This window comes from Mercurialis annua, linkage group LG2 (assembly GCF_937616625.2).
Source record: "Mercurialis annua linkage group LG2, ddMerAnnu1.2, whole genome shotgun sequence".
Taxonomy (NCBI): domain Eukaryota; kingdom Viridiplantae; phylum Streptophyta; class Magnoliopsida; order Malpighiales; family Euphorbiaceae; genus Mercurialis; species Mercurialis annua.
Genome location: NC_065571.1, coordinates 43688046 through 43711473, shown reverse-complemented (window position 1 = coordinate 43711473; position 23428 = coordinate 43688046). Strand labels below are relative to the sequence as shown.

General features: G+C 34.1%; 3 protein-coding genes across 5 annotated transcripts; all 3 read right to left on the bottom strand.

Annotated features, from left to right (window-relative positions):
• Window positions 1-289: 289 nt before the first annotated feature.
• LOC126669570 (dihydroorotate dehydrogenase (quinone), mitochondrial) lies at window positions 290-7904 on the bottom strand. 3 transcript variants are annotated; one of them, XM_050363072.1, is made up of 12 exons: window positions 7645-7904; window positions 6717-6868; window positions 6540-6622; window positions 5923-6246; window positions 5468-5723; window positions 4080-4160; window positions 3800-3907; window positions 3689-3718; window positions 2371-2508; window positions 1363-1400; window positions 1154-1253; window positions 290-739 (listed from the first exon to the last, which is right to left on the bottom strand). In XM_050363072.1, exons 2-12 carry the CDS (start codon window positions 6855-6857, stop codon window positions 665-667), a joined length of 1374 nt encoding a protein of 457 aa, XP_050219029.1. In that variant the 5' UTR covers window positions 6858-6868; window positions 7645-7904; the 3' UTR covers window positions 290-664. The 3 variants fall into 3 exon arrangements, with proteins under 3 accessions (XP_050219029.1, XP_050219031.1, XP_050219028.1); XM_050363074.1 differs by having other exon boundaries at window positions 5923-6259; window positions 7712-7904; XM_050363071.1 differs by having other exon boundaries at window positions 7712-7903.
• A 3022-nt stretch (window positions 7905-10926) lies between these two features.
• On the bottom strand, window positions 10927-14159 carry LOC126666747 (uncharacterized). Its single transcript, XM_050359609.2, has 5 exons — window positions 13827-14159; window positions 13518-13660; window positions 12824-13008; window positions 11439-11552; window positions 10927-11249 (listed from the first exon to the last, which is right to left on the bottom strand). Exons 1-5 carry the CDS (start codon window positions 14091-14093, stop codon window positions 11122-11124), a joined length of 837 nt encoding a protein of 278 aa, XP_050215566.1. The 5' UTR covers window positions 14094-14159; the 3' UTR covers window positions 10927-11121.
• Window positions 14160-15133: 974 nt separating this feature from the next.
• LOC126670419 (alcohol dehydrogenase-like 6) lies at window positions 15134-20011 on the bottom strand. Its single transcript, XM_050364139.2, has 10 exons — window positions 19872-20011; window positions 19654-19790; window positions 19369-19406; window positions 18559-18881; window positions 18095-18177; window positions 17918-17993; window positions 17760-17821; window positions 17137-17232; window positions 16883-17044; window positions 15134-15571 (listed from the first exon to the last, which is right to left on the bottom strand). The coding sequence occupies exons 1-10, from the start codon at window positions 19894-19896 to the stop codon at window positions 15455-15457; spliced, it is 1119 nt and encodes a 372-aa protein (XP_050220096.1). The 5' UTR covers window positions 19897-20011; the 3' UTR covers window positions 15134-15454.
• Between the last annotated feature and the right edge of the window lie 3417 nt (window positions 20012-23428).

Sequence of the window (23428 nt, the reverse complement as noted above, 5' to 3'; positions counted from 1 at the left end):
TTGGTTGGTTGCACAAATGATAAGACGCAACCGTTACGTTGTATAATTATCCGATAATTAGTAAAGCTATTATTAATCTAAAATAAACTTGGTCTTACTAAAATAATTTATTAAATACAATACCAAAAATAAACTTAGAAAGTGAAAATCAATTTGATAGTAAACTAGCTAAGATTTTATTGAAAGTAAACTAAATGTAAACGTAAATAAATTATTGTAAACCTAAAATAAACTATTTATAAACTTAAATTTAACTAAATGATATACTAAAAATTTAAAATACCGAAAATAAACTAAATAAACTGAAATTATACTAACCAAGATCTTACTGAAAGAAAATTGAATGTAATTGATATAAAAGCCCTATCCATCACTACTTTCAACTTCACCCATTTTTAGACCGACACCTAAAAAATAAATTAGGCATTGCATTGCTAATTTGCTATCAATTTTCTAACTGACCGTTTCAAAAATGTTCTCCACTTTGGCCAAAAGCAGATCAACTGTAAAAAGATATCAACAGCAAATTTGTTGTAACCAAGCAACATGTATTGCTTTAATAATAAAATTAAGACATCTCCGGAACCTTTTTGGTGTGGTGAATTCCCTGTGCATAGATGTTTATCTTCTCTTATTTTCTGAAGGCATAGATACGAACGTGATTTTATCTATAATCTGCACCAACTGCTTCTTTAACGGACTTGAAGCCGTCTCTTTCTAAGCATTCCGCCAAGTCGGCCTGCATCACATTCACAAAATTAAACACAACTACTTCGTTTTCCTTTTCCCTTTTATCGATTTTCATACCTAATCAACAATTATGTCTATAACATTTTGGGTCAAGGACTAGAAATCCTAATTTTGGAGAATACGGTCGACAATGTATGTCATCAACCGGAATTGATCTCAACTTTGAATGGTGAGAAGTCGAACATGTAATAGATTTCCATTTCTTTTTTTCTCAACATAAACTCCTCCGTCCACAAATCATGGCTATTGGCCTGAGCCACGACACAACAATTTAAATAGTAGTAAATGCAAATGCACTTTCAGCTAGAAGATAGTTAGAATTTCATGTCACCCTTAAATTCTCATTTTTTTTCTCGCAAAATTCCTTTTGGCCCAATTTTATAAAAGCATGATAGTATACTACCTTTATTTGAGGAATTAGGGCAGGCCCTCCATAGGCAAATGCAGTATAAATCTGAACAAGAGTAGCTCCAGCTCGAATTTTCGTGTATGCATCAGCGCCGCTGTATTAATGGAAATAAATAAGATTGACAAATGAAAACACAAAGCTTATACCAATCCATGTTCACAGCCAGGTGACACTGGAAGAGATGTACACTATAAAGGTCATACCTGCTTACACCCCCACAAGCTATTAAAGGAATCTTTCCCTGATAAGAAACATTCAAGCTATCAGGAATTACTCAATATTAAAGAAAAACTATACATAAAGAGGGAAAAACCGTATACAAACAATCCATGCATTCCAAGAAAAAACAGAAGTGCCCAAACATTCTATTGACAATGTTCAAAAAATATTCTATTGATAAGACAATGCATCATCTTTCACATAAAACAAAAAGCAAATCTCTCAAAGGCTTTAAAATTAGAAGTAGCATGGCACACTCAACTATTGATGTACAGAATGAAGTATGAAATTCATTGGCAATGACTGAGTTCAATTTGTTTCTTTTCTAAGATCTTTTCTTTTTCTCTTCGCGTCTGTCCAAATCCATAGTACATAAATTTACAAAACAATTCTACAAAATTGAGTGTGCCACCTACTACTTCATATGTTTACGGTTCAGCAATCACAGCAGAGAAAGAGGGATCAAACGGACAATTGGATGGAAAATATTGTGTGTCAAGGCATCCATTTCTAGATGAATGAATGTGCGAGTGCCTATATGTTTCTGCATGTTTGTAAACAAAATCTTGGAGTATCTATATAGAAGTGACAGGGATCCTTTGACTATTTAATAACATTAAGCATTGTGCAGTAAGTGTAGATAGTAGTTCATAAGAAGAGAAAATAGCGAGGAAGATTCTTTGACCCCTCCATAACAGTAGGAATCAGACAACAATTTTGACATTTGAAAAGATATAACCCATAACATCACAGAAATAATGTACTTCCCCATGGTGCACTATAGACAGGCTCTAGCGACTCTAAGCATAAAATATCAGAGCATTACAGACAACAATTTTTTGACTATAACATTCCGATTTCTTGGTGACGCCTCCTAAGAAAAATCCCCATTTGGATCCCAAAATGGTGATCATTGCAAATTACCAATGCTTGATGCATAAGAGATTGACTAAATAAAGAAACAAAAAAATGTACAAAAAAATGACATATACCCTTGTCAGAATATACATCTCTTTCAAGATGTCTGTAGACAGGTTGAATAGAGGTTTGCCACTTAAACCGCCAGTTTCCTTGGCCGCAGGGCACTTGCTTACAGAATCCGGCCTTGATATAGTTGTATTTGATATAATCTATCCAAGACCAAGCAAATCAAAATTACTTAGAAAAAATTCAATCCAATAGTCCTTAATTTGCAATTACTAAACCTATATGACATAGTGAAATTATACAAAACACCAGCATTTTGAGTTCATCAATAGAAAATACACTATTGACATAATCAGATGCAATTTCTTTTTCAGCATAAAGTGAACTTCACATAAATTTATGAAAAATTATATGTGTGTGTTTGTGTTTGTGTTTTTACATAAGTATAAATACATATTCAATTATATTCATTAGAATAATGATTAATTAGATGTAATATACACTTGTATAATAATACTTTGTAATATATACTTATGTAAATATATTATATATACATACTTAAGTAAATAAATTCTTCTAAATTTTAAATAGTGATTTGTATTTAATTAAAAATATCAGTTGACTGTTGATTTCATTATAAATTCAATAAGTGATATGCAAATAATGATACACATATTATGTTATATAAAATTAAACTTAAAATCAATGAAAATTGATTCTAGTTTTGGTTTGGTGCGGTTCTTGGTTTGGATAACACATGAGATCATGAACCAAATCAAAAAACAATCTCTATTCAATGGAGATTTTTGGCTCAAGATTTCAATATGACTCAGGATCTCCAAGTCTCATGCTCAGACCTAGAGTGAAGTTCAGATATCTCAAAGGTGCTGACATGACATAAATCTTACTTGGAATAACATATCGGTGCTTCTATGTTCACAATTGGGTGGAACCAGCAATTTAACACATCCCCAGACAGCTTAAATTTATTAAAGTGAATCCAATGATAATACCAAAGTAGAATGTCAGTGCCAACAATTAATATCCACATTGGCACTAAAGCCCTTCTTCTCATTGACTACATTAGACAGTTACGCTAAAGTAAGGGAAAATTTACATCCATTTCATCTGAAACAGTAGGAGATGTCCAGTTAAAGGAATAAAATATTTCAACAGATGAAGCAACTAATCAGAGTAAATATGAAATGTATTAGAGAATTATCTATTAACATTAATAATATCAGCATGCAGCATAAATAATCTAGAAATACTAACCAGAATATATTATCAGATTTAAGAAACAACCAAAATTCTCAAGTTTGGAATGTCAATATTTAAAGCTAGACAAAACATGTCTGGTTTTTCAATGAGAAGAAAACCTACCAGTCCATCCAATCGCAAAGCAAGGGCAACCTATAATCAGAAGGAGCATGTATAAGAAATCAATATGTGAAAGTATATGATGACATATAAAAATTAAGAGCATTTACATACCGCTGCAATGTCTTCAAGGTCTTCCTTTGACAAGTCAGGAGCAATCTTTACAAGCATAGGAGGTGGGCCCTCCTCACCCCACTGCATTTCATCACGAGCAGCTTGAACCTAAACGAAAAGAAAAGGCCAAGAACTTGATTCAGCACCAGACCATAAAATAATCATAAAGAAAATAATAAGTTTACCACCTAAATGCAAGCAAAAGTCTTAAATCAGCATCAGACCATAAAAGAAATTATATAAAAACAAAAAGTTCACCCTATATCTTATTTCTTCATACCTTTTTCACAAGATCCTTTAATTGTTTTCTCCCCTGAAGCATTCGCAACCCAGGAGTATTGGGCGATGAAACATTAATAACCTATAAGAGGAGGAAAGTATACAATGTCAGCATAGTACAAACAAAACATAATTCAAGTAAGCGCACGCAGAACAAAATATTGGAAAGAACTAGGTCTCGGAACACTGGTAAATAAAAAGACACAATAGAAGATGATAGCTACAATCACATATCCAACAAAGAAAGAAGTTCAATGCATCTTGAGACAGTCAGAGATATCCAAATGGCACTAAAAGCTTACAAATTCATCTGTAATTTGACCTAGCTATGATGGATTGAGAATTCTATGCAATCAACAAGAAGCTTCAGGAAAGAAGGATGAAAAATGAAGTAAATAAAAATGGTCCTAGACAGGTTGAGGCTTTGCACCTTATTGTCACCTTTTTTGGATTTGAAGCTATTTAATTCAAACAGCTGCAGGTGTCAGATTCCAGGAATTAAACTGTTGGACTACCATTTTAGGCCTTAAAATTGAGTTCCTTTTTCTTGTTGAAACCCTAATTAGTACACAAGTCAAATAAAAGAATGTTTTTTTCTTCGAGCATCTGAATACTGTATTTAATAGCATTCCAGGAAACAAGAAAATTCAAGTGCTTTATTCAATTTTTCACTCTTATTAGAATTATAGCAATGTAGCAACTATAATTTGGAATCTTCATCTTTGTATGAAGCAATGCTAACTACAAGCCTAGTCTTATGCATGGTTTTCTTGATAGCACTAGGTCCTACTAGCACACAAGGCTAGTAGAAGAATGTTTTTTATCTGCCTGATTACCAGTACACATATGAAAATAAACAAGGGATGCATATGTGAGCCTAGTTTCATGAAATTTATATATCAGACCTAGCTCTAATCACAAAATAAAGTATCTTTCATGAACATCCTACCTAAATAAAATTATCAATGATCAATTGTTTCAAGATCAGAACTTCTTTCCATTATTATGGACTTCAAAAATAAAAATTTGCCTCGTGTAGGATCTTTTGTAATCAAAACAATATGCACATGCTGAGATTTATGAATTACATTTCAAAGACAAAAAATTGAGTCAATCATCAACTTTGGGCACATAAATAGGCTATACAACTCGTGGTATATGTATAACTTCTTGCTTTAGATATATTTTTATGAAAATTGAAGTGTCTTCCGAGAGAAGTTGAGTTAAGTGGCTGCAGTTGCAGGTAGGGTTCCAGATCCCCTACAGAAATTATTGAAAATAGCACTCACAAGCGTGAAGAAAGTTTCATAGAATGAAGAAAAGGAAAAGAAAAAAGTGGACACTGCTCAAAAAATGCTTAAAAGGACATAAGAAAAAGAAAGCAATTACCAGGTAGTCAGCATACTGAGATAATGTATGAACCCCTTGAACATAATCTGCCGCAGCATCCTCACTTGTCTTGTTCTTTCCAAGATTTACCCCAAGAATGCCAGGACCAGCTTTACCTCCATGTTTGATGTCTTCGCTTGGAGAAGTTGAAGTGCTTGAAGTTTCGGCTAACTTTCTCTTTCCATGTTGAGTACCCAAACGCTTTGCAACAGCAACAATGCCTTCGCTATTAAAGCCACATCGGTTGATAATTGCACTGGCAAAAAGGATCAGAAAATTGGTTGATAATTGCACTGGCATAAAGGATCAGAAAATCGTATAAATAAGTGCTATAACACTTCTAGAGATTTCAAATGGTAAACATCACTCTAGCATTCTACATACCAAATATTCAAAAATTACAAATATTCTTAGCAATTAGGCACAAGAAAAACAAGAGGCTGAATGAATCTCACCTTTGCTCACGCAATCTGAAAATGCGTGGCTTTGGATTACCCTCTTGTGGAACAGGAGTGACAGAACCAACCTCTACAAAGCCAAAACCCATACCAAGCAAGCCTTCAACAGCTTCAGCATTTTTATCAAATCCAGCAGCAAGACCTAAAGGGTTGGAGAACTTCCTTCCCCACACCTCTAATTCTAAAATTGATGGGTCTGGCCTCTTCTCCCTTGGAACCCAACCGCGAGCAGCAGCTGATACAGCAAGTTTATGAGCATCCTCAGCATCTAGGAGGGCAAAAAAAGGGTTCACAAGTTTTGTTGCATTGAATAGCCAGCCGCTGCAATTAATAGCTGATGCAGAATAAGTTTATGTCGAGGTATCAGAATTACCATGTAATCTAGGATAAGCTTCAGATAACACTACAAAACACATGAACTACGACTCGAACTAGAAAAAAGTGACTGAAATCAACACGCTAGAAGGTTAACAGAGCAAGCCTCTATTTGGTTAACTTGCTAATGTTTTTTGCCTTATGTATTATTTCTATCACTTGCATAAGCAAAACCGGAAACATCATCAAGCTACACAAAAGGAGCCTTTACATACTAATCAGGGATTTTAATGATATACCAGAAAGATGCTTCATCCATGGTACTGACATAGGCTCCTCCAGCAATAATAAGTCCAATGGTGGCTCCCGACAGCAGCCTACCCTACAATTTAAATTAAACAGAAATTTCACCTTGAGAGTTAGACCAACTAATTAAGAAATACAAATGTATACATAGGTAGAGAAGAAGAAAATACTTTTCTAGAGAAGTGAGGTATTTTAGGAAGACGTTCTGGGACAGAAGAGAAGCATCTCCCACCAACAACATAACCCGAAACAGTCCCTTTTTTATACAAAAAGTCTCTCAATAACCTCCTTGAAGCCCGAGCAGCCATCATTTAATTACAATCTATCACACAGCCAAGAGAGACAAATGAAGATCAGAAAAGAGAATAAACAGGTTTAATATCTAAAAAAAAGTACTAGAAATCAAAAAATATACATAGAGAACAAACATAATGAAAAACATAATCTAAATAACATGATCAAATAGTTATATTTAAAATGAATGAACTGCCAAACATGGGGGCAAAAGAAAACCTCTCAAAAAATACAAAATAATAAAGCTACCGTCTTTCTCTCTCAATTCAAAATCTGACATCTAGGTAGGATGGACACGACACGGATAAACAAAACAGGACACGACATGGAGAAACGGGACACTTGGACATAGAGACGGAAAAACGGTGTTATTTTAAGGTTTTCTACGTAAAAAGTGAGGTTTTGTGTCCGAAACATCTAGTGTCCGACACATTTCCGAAACGGGAAACATTGAATAAATGAAGGGTCTTTGCTACATAGACCGACATTTTTGTTTCTTCCCTTATATCAAACAATAGCACACCGCCAAATTCTTATCCCACTGATGCCTGCAGCTCAATTGGTACTACAATGGTCTTTATTTAAGACTGTTAAGTATGAAATTCGAACCTCGTAGGAAGCCAATTAAATTGAAGAAAAATGTATATTTAAAAACGTAAATCAAACAATTTGGCAACTATTTCATCTGAGATATTAACCCTTTTCATAAACAAAACTAACAAAGATAGACTTTTTAGAGTTTTAGAGACTGATTTCTGGCTCTCCGGAAGACAGAAATCGCCGGTAGGGTTTCCGGAACCGTACGTGAGATTGCTCGTACGGTTCGTCCGAAGAACTTGAAACCGCCACAAACTAAATTGCGGAAACAGACCTCACACTATAGCGGCGGTATTCCTTCTGTCTTTTCTTAATACAAAACTACTTCGGACGATCGTGTTGGGTTGTGTTCAACATGAGGCTGTGCTTATTGTCTGAAACTATGGAGTTTCGATTAGGGTTTTAGGATACTGTTACCAGAGAAGATTTAGGCAAAATATATTTTTAGGTTCCTACACTTGTATATTTTTAGCATGGTCCTCCTCCCCAATCATAAAGAAATGAACAAAGGATCACTTTACCCCCTCAACTTGGTACAAAATATCAAAAACGTCCAAATTGAAAAAACCGGATTTACCCTAAATTTAACAAAACCGGCTCAAAAACATTCTTATGCTGACGTGGCATCTTAATTGGAGAGTGGATTTCTAATTACTTATAATTTACTCTAACTAATTATATTTAAACACTAATTAACCATAATTACACTTTAATTAATCATGAGCTTTTTTTTTGAATCTTTTCCAAAAAAGTTCAATTTTAAAAAAAATTCTAGCGAGGAGGACTCCTCGCGGAAAAAGAGGTTGTTGCTCCTCGGAGGCGAGGAGCAACAGTTCCCTCTGAGCAAATTTGCTCCTCACGCACCTCGCTTGAGAAGCTGTTTTTAACGAAGAAATGTTCTTCTTCAAGAACATGGAGATGTTCTTCACGAATCGTGAAGAACAAATCTTACGAATCCGTGAGGAACAGCCGTGGGGTTGCCATAAAAAATGGTGGCAGGAAAAATTCTAAGAATTCTTTTTTGTTAAAAATATAAATTTTAGGGGTTAATTTGTTATGTATATAAGATTTGAGGGTTAATTTGTTATATAAAGTTTTAAATTAAAGGGATTAAATTGTTTTTTTAATTATTAGGTATTAATTTAAAATATAAAAAAGGGATCATTTTAAACCTTATACTATTAAAAACCACCTTGGAGAAAAAAAAAACCACCTTGAAAATTAGAAAGTGTATTTCACTCTTTTGTGCGAGAGTGGGGAGGGTTTTTTTTTTTACCCGATTTTACCAAGTTCAGGATAAAGTGATCACTTTTTGCCAATTTAGACGTTTTTGATACTTCATGCCAAATTTAGGGGGTAAAGTGATCCTTTGTTCTAAATGAAATAGAGTATCTTTTTAATTAATTTTGGCTTTATCGCTAAAAACCCATAAATTTTTGCGTGTGTTGCAATTTTAACACGAATTTTTAAAAATTTAACAAAATCCAACACCTACTTTTGATTTTTTACAATTTGAAAACACCGAGTAATGTTTAATTAAACAAGTGGATGTATATGTCGGGATAGTGTATATTTTGTTGTCCGCGTCAATATTTTTTGGCCTAATAATAAATTAAATTCAAACTTTTGTGGGTTATTGCAATTTTATCGAAAACTTTTAATTTTTATAATAATAGCCTAATTTTAACATTTCGTTGCAATCTTAGCCTATTTTTTCAATCGATTTAATTTTTTCAATTTTTCACCTCAATACAATACCTATTAGTTTCATTTGATTTTTCCGGTCACTTTTACCTTCAAATATTATTTTTTTCTTCAATCTCCGAAAAAGTTAGAGAATTTATAATTAGATTTTAACATCATTTTTGATTTTTTTTATTAAAAATTAAATTTTGAAATTATGAAAAATGGGTTTTGCTAATTATAAAGTCATTTTATAAATTCAACTAAAAATTTGAATAATTAAATTGATTGGGAAATATTGGCTAAAATTGTAACAAAATGTTGAAATTAGACTATTATTACATAAATCAAAAGTTTTGGATAAAATTGTAACAATCCAAAAAGGTTTGAATTTATTTTACTATTAGGTCATGTCTTTTTAATGGAAAATTATTCGTTGTTTCGAATTTTGAAAAAAAAAATCCATGTAATGAATTGCTAAAAAGAAAAGTTTTTGTTAATATTACTAAGGCTTAATTCCTTAAAAAACCCTCACCTTGTACTTTTTTTTCGTTTATACCCTGACCTTATAAAAACACCATTTGTACCCAATTTTAAGTTTTTATGTTTCATCTCTACCCAAAAGCATTAAATTGTACTCTTTTCATTTGAAAAAGAGTTTAAAACAATCCTTCATTTTTAATTTATATATTAATTAGATATTAATGTTATTAATAGAACAAAAATACCATCTTTTTCAAAAAATTAAAAATAATAATAATTTTTTTTAATTTTTTAAAAAAATATTTCCGAATTTTTTTAATTTTTAAAAAAATATTTACGACAAAAAAACTAAAAATAATAATAATTTTTTTAATTTTTTTATTATTTTATAAAATTAGAAAAAAATTTAATTATTTGGATGTATTTGATTATTTTTTAAGTTTAAGGATTTATTTGTATATTTTAAAATAGAAAAAAGTATGTTTTAAACTCTTTTCCAAATGAAAAGAGTACAATTTAATGCTTTTGGGTAGGGATGAAACATAAAAACCCAAAATTGGGTACAAATGGTGTTTTTACAAGGTCAGGGTATAAACGAAAAAAAAGTGCAAGGTGGGGTTTTTTTAAGGAATTAGGCCTATTACTAAACACCTAGGTAGTATGGACATTTCATTCAATCAACGTTTTCCGTTTCGGAAACGTTTCAGACACTCAACATTTCAAACACGAAACTTCATTTTTTTACATAGGATACTTTAAAATTATACCGTTTCGCCGTGTCCAAGTGTCCCGTTTTTCCGTATCCGTGTCCGAATCCGTGCTACCTAGCTAAACACACTAAAGTTCATAATTTTTTTAAATGAAATTTTAAATTTTATTTAGTTACTTAAATTGTTTAAAAAAGAAAATTCATATATACATAAATCTTAATGTAAAAAATCATGTATACATAAATGAAGGATCAATAATATAGTTTATTAATTCGCATGATAGTTAAATTAAATTAAATTAGTTCAGAAGCGGGCTACCATCAATAGTAAAGATGATTATAATTAACTTTTTTTACGTTTGATAGTAGCCAAGAATAAAATATGAAAAGGGCATTTCATAGGGGGTGGTTCTAACATTAATAATTAACTTCCGCTAACCCCCGCTAACAATTAGAGTAGGTTAATAAAAATAAGGGGTGGTTTTTTTTTTAAAAAAAAATTGATATAAATAACATTTATTTCTATCAAAAGTTATGGTTTCTGATAAAATGAAACCGCTCTAATCAAATAACAAATGAAAAAAAAACTCCGGTTTATTTGCGGATATTGTGGATTGAGAAATTTATGAACCTCTTACTAGCATGCAGCTACTAAAATTCTTATCCAACGGATTTATCGTTGAAATGTACATTAACAAGTTCTGGACTGAATTTTTTGAATACGGCATACAAGAGGTGTCCGACGACACTTTTAAACCTTTCACATCCGGACTAATCCTTAGACTGGGGACTTTCATTACACTGTAAAATCACTTCTTTATCAAAACATACAACACTACTCGGTTGCTGCAATAATCAGGATGCCATTGCGACTGCTCTACTCGGCCAATCACAAAATCCTTCATCGCAGCCTCTAAGAAATACTCAAGGATAGAATCTGCACAAAGCCTTTCACATCTTAATTGCTATCCGCAAAAACAGAAAGAGACAGAGAGAGCGTAAAATTCTATTCAGATTCTATTCTAAGCTAACAAGAATCAAAATGTGCAATGTATCTGCCCAGTAAGATGAAAACAAATTCTGAAGTGCAAAACGGGAGGGCAAGGCTTAAGAGTTTGAGTCTCACCATTTCGAAGCTCTCCGGCCAAGAATATTGTTGTTTGGGATCCACTTAAATGCATTAATGTGTCCAACAAATCCGCCACAGCTCCTTCACTGTAGACCACATCTGACCCAACAACTGGAAAAACAGAGAACATTATCAAATAATGCATTTTAAAAAATAGACTTTACTTTTAGAATTAATATACACATCCACTGTTTGACAATTCTTCGAGAACAATTACTTTGCCTTAGCACAAATGCAACTCTTCTATGGACGCCTTGCCCCAGAAAGTCGTAATTTTGCATAAATAAAAGCTGGACTCTTTAGAAAGAACCATGAAATACCTTCTATCTTTAGTTAGCTTTCCTTCCAAATCTCGCATTTGCTAATTCTAATAGATTATAAAAGCTATTTGGTGCAATTTAAAATTACAGGAAAATGAATACACAATGAACTTGGTAGACATACATTATAATGATAAAAGGCTCTATTAAGTATGACAAGAAAAGCAATTTTCCAGTAGGCCTATTATTTTATTTTTTTGAGGAAAGATACCGCTATTCAGTTGCTACACCTTTAGACTTGTTTTGTACCATTTCATATTGGATAAATAGGGAGTTCAACGATTGATCTGTGCTTTGAATCCATTGCCTCACATAACTTTGTTAAACTTCTTCCAAAAGCAAATGAATACACAGCAACCTTCAACAATGAGTGGGTAGACTTTCTTTACCGACCTAAAACTACATTTGTTTTCGTCATTTAGATGCTAGAAGGGTTAAAACTCATTTTCACAGCTGAAATAACTTTAGATGAATAAATATTCTACCACAAGGCGGTTAGCAGAAGAAAAAAAGACAGATAAAAAAATTACAGCTAGTCATAGTTTATCGACATTCTCCCTACCACCTAACCTTATTTGTGCTAAAGGAAACAGAAGTCGATTAAGATCTAAGTCACAACTGTTGCTCCTCATAGATTAGATGCTATAAAATATATGCCCTCAGCTGTGAAAAGACCATTTAAGGACATAATAGTGATTTACTATTTACAGACCATTATGAGGATCTCATCACATAATATAACTTAAGCCTTAGTTCTCAGAATCTGTTTCTATAAACAAATTTGATATTTCAAAAACTAATTACCCACAACTTCAGATGTGCAGCATGAAAAAAAAAAGCATTAAGAAAACAAATCAATAACCATATTCTAAAGAAACCGACTTCTGTTCATGTGTTTGCTTATTCAATTCGGTTTTATTTGCCTACTGAATACAAAACCTATAGGAGCATTCACCTAGCTCATCAACTAAACAGACTAATTTGCTCAGTTAAGAGCACATCCACACATTCTATCATTTAAGCTGCTAGCTAAGTATTAGAAAAAGAAAACCGGAAGCTTACTGTAATCCGGAAAAGGTTCAACCAAATCCAAGTCAGGTTCATCTCCCCATATGAGCTCTTTCACAATTGCTGATCCCCGAACATCTCCATGTCTCAGATTGGTTTCGATGTTCTTTTTCAGTAGCCTCAGTCTATCAGGCAGATCGGTAAGTGTAACTTGAGCACCCAAAAGCGCTGCAATGCAGCTGAAAACCATAAATTTGAAAGAGCATGTTAAAGTGAGCAAAAAGAACTTTACATTCTTCTTCACCAAGCTAACAACATGAATTGGAACAAGAATGGTAATGACATAGCATTCATGTTAAGCAACTGTAAACAAGCTAACTAACTAACGAAGGATCAATCTAACTTAAATAGTGTAATACAGCAGCAAAAGACAGAACAAAGGGCCGGACCTCGAACTTGTGTCTCAGATTAAATAAGTCAATAAGATACTCAAATTCTCTTAATTTAGGTCAATAACCCCGAATCTATATACCTCAAATGCGGACTTTTGACCCCGAGACACAAGCTTTTGACCTCGAGACCCGAGACACAAGTTTGAGGACCTGATCAACTAAAGTGATCTATGTGACTCTGAAATACAAGTTTGAGTATCTAATTGACTAAAAAAGTTAACTTATTTGACCCGGAGACAAAAGTTGAAGGTCCGGGTTGACCCTTTGTTCGAAATCGAGAAAGGAGTCATCTTTACCCTACCAATCCACATCCAGCACCCAATTCAACAACCTTCTTCCCTTGAAACATAAGCATCTTGGAGTCCACAGCATGCTCCAAGAACTTCCCCAATACGACCCCGCTATCCCACATCACTGAACCAGTCACTCCAGGTTTACCCTGTAATTGTAGAAAATTCAAAAAAGCACTTAAATTACAAAGCCAACAACATGTACAACAAAGAGAGATGATATCTGAAGTTCATCAACAAGTTGTAGCATAAATGATATAAGCACTGAACAAGTAATGTTAAAAAAAAGAGCTAATAATGAAATGGGATACGAACCAAAGAAGAAGGGGACTGAAGAATGGAGAGAGAGTGACCACAAGCATCAATGGAAAGTTGAAGAGAGGATTGAGCGACGAATGAGTTTGGAATGGAATGTGTGGGCTGCTGTATTCCCCACAGTAACATTATTTCCTCGGAAGCGCCGGAGAGAGATTCGTCTTCATCGTCTCTCAATATCCTAACTTTTTCTCCGTATGATCCTATTTGCATCATTACTACCATTTCCGACCCACTGTCACCGCCAACGTCACTGCTATTCGCCATTACAATTCAATTTTCACTCTCTGTTTCCTGGAGTAGGTGTAGGACGGTCTTTTAGAAACCAAACCGGTTATTTAATTTAAACTTAATCACCAAAAAAACCCTCACCTTTTAGCCCGTTTTCAGTTGCACTCTGACGTTGCAATTTTGTCAGTTGCACCCTAGTTCGCACCTTTGGATTTCAATTCCACCCTCAAAATCAAATTGGACTTTTTTTATTCGGAAAAATTTCATAAAAACCCTTATAAAGTACTCGTTTGAACTCTTTTTCACATAAAAAGTTAAAAATGGATGACTTATTTTAATTTTTTTCAAATGAAAAAGAAATCAATTTAGTACTTGAGGGTGGAATTAAAAACCAAAGGTGCGAATTAGGGTGCAACTGACAAAATTGCAACGTCAGGGTGCATTTGAAAAGGGGCTAAAAGGTGGGTTTTTTTTTTATGATTAAGCCTTTAATTTAATTTCCAACATAAGCTGAATTAATTCATTAATAAAAAAATGATTTTAGGGCTCAATAAATAGGTGTTTTAACACTATGAATTAGGTTATAACAACAATTAGAAAATTTATCATGAGTTGGTTCAAGTGGTAAGCGGCTTATTATCGCTTAAATAAGGTCTTGGGTTCGAATTTTTGTGAATGCAGAAAATTTCCACTGGCAAACTCACCCACCAGGGCGAAGTTTTGAAAATCGAATAGGCTTACCACAAAAAAAAATTATCACTCCTCAAACAAAGGATCATTCTCCAACTCAACACAAACGTATTAGGTGCACTATCGCATTATCCTATTAGGTACACTACCATATTAGATTTGATGGTTTACATTGGCCAATTACATGTTGCATACTTTGGTTCGAAAGGTCCCATGTGAATTTTTTTTTTATAACGTTAAATACCTCTATCGGAAAAAAAGTTCATTAAGTCCAAATTCAAAATCGAACCAAACGCGAGGATACAATATGTACATGCAGCCAAAATAAAATATGCTAACCTTTTAAAAAATTATGGAACCACAGCATTTCTTAATCAAGCATAAGATTAAACAAACGTATTAATCAATCATAAACAAACATAAAAATGGAAGAAAATTTCCAAAGTTTCGTGATGCTTGGCATAGCAAGCAACAAAAGAAGAATAAAATACATGTGCACCAGCAACTTTCTTGTTTTTGAAAAATCCTTGGACCTACTTTATCATATAGAATTATCAATTCTTCATTGATAGTGTGGCATGTATCGTAATTGAATGAAAATTTACGTGATGAACTTAGTTCACACTATCAATGTATAATTCATAATTCTATGTCATTTTTCACCCGCACTAAACAAGTGTTGAAGTTCAAATAAGAGCAAGAGAGAACTATCTTGACATGTGAATCACGGAACGTATACATTTCCCTTCTTTCATGAGATTGAAGGCTTCGTTAATATCTTCGAATGGCAGATTGTGTGTGATGAATTCATCAATCTGTATTTCCTGTGCGCATGGAAAGAAAATAATTAGCGCGTCAAAATGCCTTATATTTGAAACCACAAATAATAGAAAATTCGTTAAGCTCGCATATTTGACTACTTTTTGTAACTACTTGGAGCTTATCAATCCTCATTCAATAATGATATGGCACTGAGAACAAAGTACTTATGTCTATAATACCTTAGCCAAATAGAGGATACAAGTAACCAATCATGAATCTAGCAAATTAATTCAGAAAATAGCATACGAAATTGGTTCAAAAAGGAAAAAAGGAAAAAAGGAAAAAGGATAAACAATATCCTTAATAAGACGCTATATATGATCAAATAATGGTATTGTAAATATTGATGCAACAAGAAATGCTCATAATTTGAAATAAATCATTACTATGCGTGTGAAAAAAGAAGAAAGCAGTTCAATTTTGACAACTAAAAAGACAAATCTAGCATACAATACAATACCATTAGATGGTTTTGGGACAAGATATAGTTAATAAAATCCATGATATAGCACAAATGTTTATCATTATTCTTTCCAGGGAAATTAAAAAACTCCATTTCATAGATTTTGAATGACCGATGTTATTACTAATAATAAAGTACACGAAAATGTCATAGATTGTGTTGTGACATGATACCACGGAACTTAAACTCATTCACCTAGGTTAGATATAGTCTTTGTGAGTCCCCAGAAGTCACAATTAGGAGTTGAACGAGCCAATGTTACATTGGCAGCTAAAATTGCTCTCGCTGCAACCTGAAAACTCCAAGGAGAAGCCTATATGATCTAGGGCATGTGATGCAGTTAAGATAGAAGAGATGAAGGTTGATTTAATTCTTAATTTAAATGTATGTTTCCTTATACACTTTCTGATTTGAACTTCAATATTGTACTATTGTTGAAGACAATTTAAAGTTAGAGTACTATTCCAACAAAGAGTCATTTCCTTCAATTTTATTTTGGTTCATTAGTTTCTTACTCTATGATTATTCTCCAGGTAGTAGTTATTGCTTCAACAACTTTTTTGCAAAGAAATTGCTTTAGTAACTTAGTTGTTCACTGAAGTTGCCATCTAGATAGTAAAAAGTAAAATGAAAATTTAGAACTTTATGCATTTTCAATTGTATTTCCTTCTTTGTTTTTCTACAACATTATGAGTGTAAAAGTGTATAATAAAAAAATTCAGCTAAATTAGAATAAAAAAGAGGCAGAAAATGAGTGGAGAAATGGTCATATATGCCAAAATCAGTCAATTATTTAAAGCAAGGAAGTAAAATACAAATAAGGCATGTTTACTTGTAAAACCGTACTTACTTTCTTCATATACATGTCTACTAGCGAAGGAAGATCTGATTTAGGTTTCCATCCTCCAAATAGAGATCCCTTCAATGTTCTTCCACTAAGAAACAACCCATAATGAGCAGATATTTCAGGTTTCACTTTGGGTACACCAAGAGTAACCGTCAATCCCCACCCCTAATGACACCAAAACAAGGCGCAAAACAAGTCAAAAAACCGAACACCACTATAAATAAAAATATCATAAGTATTGGACAGAAATTAATTACATTGCAGCAACATTGTAACGCTGTAGTTATCATTTCAGTGTCACCAGTACATTCAAACGAGTAATCTGCCCCTCCATCGGTAATACGATTAATAAGCTGAATAATTCAATATCACAGGAGAAAAAGAATTCAAGTCAGGCAAAACAATAAGATGACCCAAAATATACCTCCATTAAGATACAGGCTATGCAAAAGTCTTCTAGATATAAACCCTCTTAGAGGAAAGGACATATTCACAGTTATTATCCATCCGTTAAGCATCATATTATTGGAATATTAATATAAAAAAATTCTAAGCATACTCTATGGTTTAGCAAAATCCTGATTTATTTTTTACTAAGAGAATAAACTATTACCAGTAGGCTAGTTTTGGTTGAAATCTATTAGACATGAGAGCTTCGGGATCTAAGACTAAACCAGAGGGGGAAACATATTTTCAATTGTTTAGGCCAGAGGAATCATGTCTATATTTGCCAAAATAGTTATATATCTCAGAAAACCTAAGGCTTCTTCTAGCAGCCTTAGTGTTTGCTTTCCCTTTCTCACATCTGATACCATTGACATTTGCCTAATATCAATCTAAGATTAATTAAAATGTATTGGAATCTTTAGTTGAATGATACCTGTTGAATGGGTTCATTGCAGTCTTTCGGGTTGATAAACTGTGTTACGCCAAAAGCTTTTGCTGTAACCACAAGAAATACCAAAGTCCATTGAGACTGAGAGACCTGTTTTATCTTACTACAAAAATCCATAAATCTGAAAGCAAATGTTATCGTACCTTTTTCCTGCTTCTCAGGGTTCGTGTCAATGCCAATTATATGAGATGCTCCTCTGATTTTAGCTCCATGTGAAACCTAATGTCATAGTATCACAAACAAGTCAAGATAGTAAAAATGGAGGTCAAAACCATTACTTTTGGGAAGACATGGAAAATTGAAATTTGTTTGATACTTACAGATAGGCCTACAGTTCCAAGGCCAAATATCACTACTGATGATCCTTCAGAAATATTAGCAACATTCCAAGCTGCACCCAGACCTAAAATTGGGACCAGTTGTTGTTAGTCTAAACAAAGTGTTGCACATATTAATGGAAATGACTGCTCCTGTCTATGAAGGACTAATAGTCCTATGTTTGAAATTTGGAAACATTGGCAACATTCCAAGCTGCACCACCACACAGACCTAAGATTGGGCTCAGTTGTTGTTAATCTAAACAAAGTGTGTTGCACATATTTATGGAAGTTGGTCTTGTTTATGAAGGACTAATAGTCCTACGGTTGAAATTATCAATAGTTACCAGACCATTGCATATCTCTAATAATGACCAACTCATGACATTGTTTTTATCTGTCTGGGTGTGAGTGGATATTCAAAATAAACTTTTAAAATATAAAGAACGAAAATCTGATTATCATACCTGCAGCAACTCCACAACTCAGGAGGCATATTTTCTCCAAAGGTGCAGCTGAGCTAATTTTGACTGCACAACCGGAGTGCACTATGGTATATTCACTGAAACTTGAAACTGCACAATAATGATAAATGTGCTTCCCTTTGATTGAGAAGCGAGTTTTCTGATCACTGTGCATAACACCTCTCCTTTCGAGACCCAGTACTTGGCACATGTTACTTTTTCCTGATGTACATTGTCTGCAAGTCTGACATTCTCCCGTGAAGACCGTGAGCACATGATCCCCCTCAACAAATTCAGTCACTCGCTCACCAATGCTCTCAACAATTCTGCAAGTTTGATACTAAACGATTATCATGCTTACTACATATCACATAATATCCTTATTAAATAATACTTACCAAAGCATATTTCAATCTTAACCCTGTTAGTATCAGATTTTTGGTGTCTCTGTGGGTAATGACTGATATTTTGGCATATTAAAACGATACCGCCTATTTAAATGCTAGAGGGGACATGATATAATCAGGCCAGTGGTAGTCCAGATTCATAAATTCTCCATATGTATGCAGGTAGAAGAAAAAAAGCTAAAACCACCGAGATAATTAAAGCAAATATTTAAAATCTGGACACCGTAGTTTGCTGATTTCTTTAAAGTATGGAAACTACACAAATATACCTAACTTCAGATCTATACTATTCGGCATTGTGTTCACAGTTACTTAATGGGCCACTTTGGTTTGCACAAAACATTCTAATTATGAATAATGTGGAGCAACAATTAACTATATCACAAAGGAAAAGAGGAGAACTAACCCTGATGCTTCATGGCCAAATATCCTAGGAAAAAGAGCCTGCACAAAGAAGCCAACAAATATTCATCCACTCGAAGAGAGGACTGCGGATTATAAAAGCACACGAGCTCCTTTTTATGACAGTATTACTAGAAAGAACGAAGAGAATTAAAAGTCTAGATGCTTGTTTTTCTTTTCTTTTCTTTTTTGGTTGGAGAAGTGCAAGAATTAAATAATACTATGCTGGTATTGTAACATTAAACTTCATCAACAGAAGACCAAGATTTGAAAAGGGTTAAAGAAAAACCTGAGACTCCCAAGCAGTGATGTCACTGCGGCAGAGAGAAGTGGAAACAACTTTGATGCGAATCTCCAAAGGAAGAGGCGGACTCACTTCCACTTCCTCCATCACCAGCGCCTCTCCGGGACCCCATGCCACCGCAGCTTCAAAACCCACAAACTGACTACTCAAACTTACACAAAGACAAAAATAAAGAATTGAGATGAGCAAGAAGAGTTAGTTACCTTTGCAGGTGATGACGTTGTTCATTGTAATAGTGGCTCACAAACAATAGAATTAACATAATGGAGAGATTTTTCATTTTTGTAAGTTTGGGGGTTGGGTAGGTGAAGCCAAGGAGTGGGTAGTAGGTGAAGAAGCCTCTTCTTAGACCATCATCACGGAGTTTACTTTTTTTACATTTATATCATACGGGGTATATTTTGTTTAAAAAAAACATAATATATTTATGAGAAAATTACTGAAAAAGGCCAAAAAAGCCCCTATATTTTATGCGCTACTTTTTTTTGAATATCTTTTCATGCGGTACATTTACTTTCAAATTTTTTTCATCAACACATACACCGACGTCAACGTGCGTCAGCAGGTGCCCCCAATGCTACAATGAATGACCCCCTCGTGATGCAGGTCTATGAGCGGAGCAGGGTTCGGGAGCCGCTCGCCACAAGGCTTATGGCTGACTTCTCGATCTGAAAATATGTTTGCAAAATGGAGTCGTCATCTAGTTTAACTAGAATATGCATTTTAACCGACTAGATAACCTTACGCACTTATGCGTAAGAATATCGTGTATCGGACCAAAAATTAGGGTTCGTGGACCTCCCTGAGACTCATTTGCTTGACTTATCTGTTACCGTCTTTATTTACTAGACATATTTGTTTTCATCTTATTTCAACAATATATGCAGTTCATATGATATGAAAGCTGAAAATAAACAGCTATAAAAGCGATAAACACGTTGGACGCGCATATGACTCGATCACGACTGGACATGCAAAGCAGGTAATAGGTACTTCTAAGCATACATCTAATCTTAAAGGTTTCCAACAAGTAGTAAAGTCTGACTGGTCTGGATTGATTACATGCAAAAAAGCCTAAAACCGGATATCTAAGTGACATTGATTTTATTAGGTGATCTTAAATAATCTATACAACTGTTACTACTCATTTCATGGCAGTCATACGATGTCTAAGTAATGGGTGGGATGTCACGACCCAATCTCAAGGCCGAGACCGGCGCTAGGAAATGGGAGTGATTGCTCCGAAACCCGTAGCAAGCCTAAAAACGTCAATTGTACCCTTTTTTAATTATTTTTTTTCATCTCTACCCAAAAAGGGTACAGTTGACTATATAAAATTTTTAAGGATAAAAATGATTTTTTTTTAGAAAAATGTTAATAACAACTAAATAGAAAGATTCCATCATATTTTTTCTTATTTTAAAAAATACAAATAAGTCCTCCAACTTTCAAAATGTTCAAATAAATCTTCTAATTTATTATTTTTAAATACTTTAATTATAAATTAAATTATTTAAAAAAATATTTTCGGCGTACCATCGTACTCCTCCAATTTATAGAACCCGCTAAATGTTTTTAATTTCATTTTGTCGTTTTGATGCTCCTCCTCCCGGAGGAGCTCTCCTTCCTCCATGGGAGGCAGGAAGAGCAGCTCCTTCTTCCCATGGGAGGAGGAGCTGAGCTGCTCCTCTGTAATACCCCAAAATAATTAATTAGCTAATTGGACCACGTGTCCAGTTTTGAGTCGCAGAAGTGGCGATATTGGAAAGTTTTCCGATAAATAAGTTTTGGTAGGTCGGTTTTGGAAAGGATTATATGCGAAGAATTTAATAGTATATTTCAATTCTAAAGACGGAATTGGAATTGAAAAGAAGAATGTTAAGAAAAGCCCAAAATAAAGTGCAGGGACCAAAGTGGTAATTTAGCCACTTTGTGTCGAAAATGGAATTTTGTAGGATTTGACGGGAAGTGTTAATATTGAGTTTCATATTATTTATCGGATATAAATAATACGTAAAAGTAGTAATTTAAGAATTTATCGATTTAGCTATGGACTAAATCGTAAGAAAGAAAAGTTTGAAAGATAAATTGTAACAAGGAAAGAAAGAAAGGACTAAATCGGACTTTTAGCCATTCAATATAAGAGATTACCATTTGAATGAAGGAATGAACCAGAGGAAGAAAAGAAAGCTCCAGAAGTTAAAATCGTCGATCACGATCGTTTCGCCGCCGTTTCTCCGTTCGACGTCCGATTCAAGCGATTCAAGCGGCGATTTCTTCAGAATTGAAAACTCTATCATCCTTGGGAATCAAATCAAGGTAAATATCTCGAAAATTGGTGCAAAAATCGAATTTAGTTGGCTGTTTTAATGAGATTATGATTTAAGCATGAATTTGACGTTTTCGAGGTTAGTATAGCGTTTTTGAAGAAACCGAGATATGGGTATTGAGTGTGGGTGTGTGAAGCACGTCGGGGTTGTGGCGAAACCCCGGAAAACTTGATTTCCGGGGCTGTGCACGTGGTGCACGACCGTGCACCACGGGTGCACGAACGTGTACTGAAAGTACACGAACGTGCACCTAGCAAGGTACACGATCGTGTACCTGAAGTACACGAACGTGCACTTTTCATGGTGCACGAACGTGTACTTGATTGCACGATCGTGTACCCACCGAAGGGCACGCCCGTGCACCTTGACTTGCCTCCACGCGTATGCAAGCTATAATTGATCTAGATGTGTGACGTTTTGAGTAATTTGACTCTAATCGAAGGGTTTCGGACTTTGAGAATCATTAATCTCGAGATTAGCTCGACGTTTTAGATAATTAATAACAATGGAAAACGTCAAGGACGTTAAGCGATTCTCAATTATGAGAAATAGTATTCGCTAAGTCGTTTATACGACTAAATAAGTATAAAATGAAACTAAATCCTAAAACTTAAAAGTATTATACGTATAAGAATGCGAGAATCACGTCTAACTATTAACGATTTATCAGACGTGTCAGAGAGTAGGGGAATCAGTAGAAGCGGACTAGCAAGAGCGTACTATCAGATCGATCATATCATTTCTTGGATTGCAGTCACTGTGAGTTGTACTTTTACTTTCATGTATTATATATATTAATTTTTTTTATGAAAATATATATACTGTTTTCACGCATCGCATTATATACAATTGATTGAATGTTATATGTTTACTTAATTTCTATATACGAGTACTAGTATGCGATCCGAAGAAACTAGCTACCTATTGGGTGTCAATAGGCTGTGTGATCACCAGTATCGAGTCAGTCTAGTTTGTTTGCATTGAGAAATGATTTGACACAGTTGGGAGCTGATGATGAATATGAAATTTATGATTGGGTTTATGATTTTGATACGAGTGAGCACTCGGCTACGGTGTAGTCTGGAGTCCCCGTATCTAGTGACTGGGCCACCAGCGAGTTGGACTCGCGATTGATATTTACGATTGGGTTGAATGATAATGATTATTTGAGAAATGTGTCGCATGCTAGGATATTAGTTTCACACGGATCAAATACATATTTATATGTTTTATATTAATATTTTCTTGAGATGCGATGCTATATTTCTATATTGATACTGTTAGTAAATGTCAACTCACTCAGTATTTCCCCAAATACTGATCCCTCACCTTCGATATCTTTCAGGTGCTTAGCTTGTGGACTTAGCTAGAGGCCAATTTTGAAGTCCAGAAATTAGCTGTATATGTTAGTTTTTGACTTCTGTGAATGC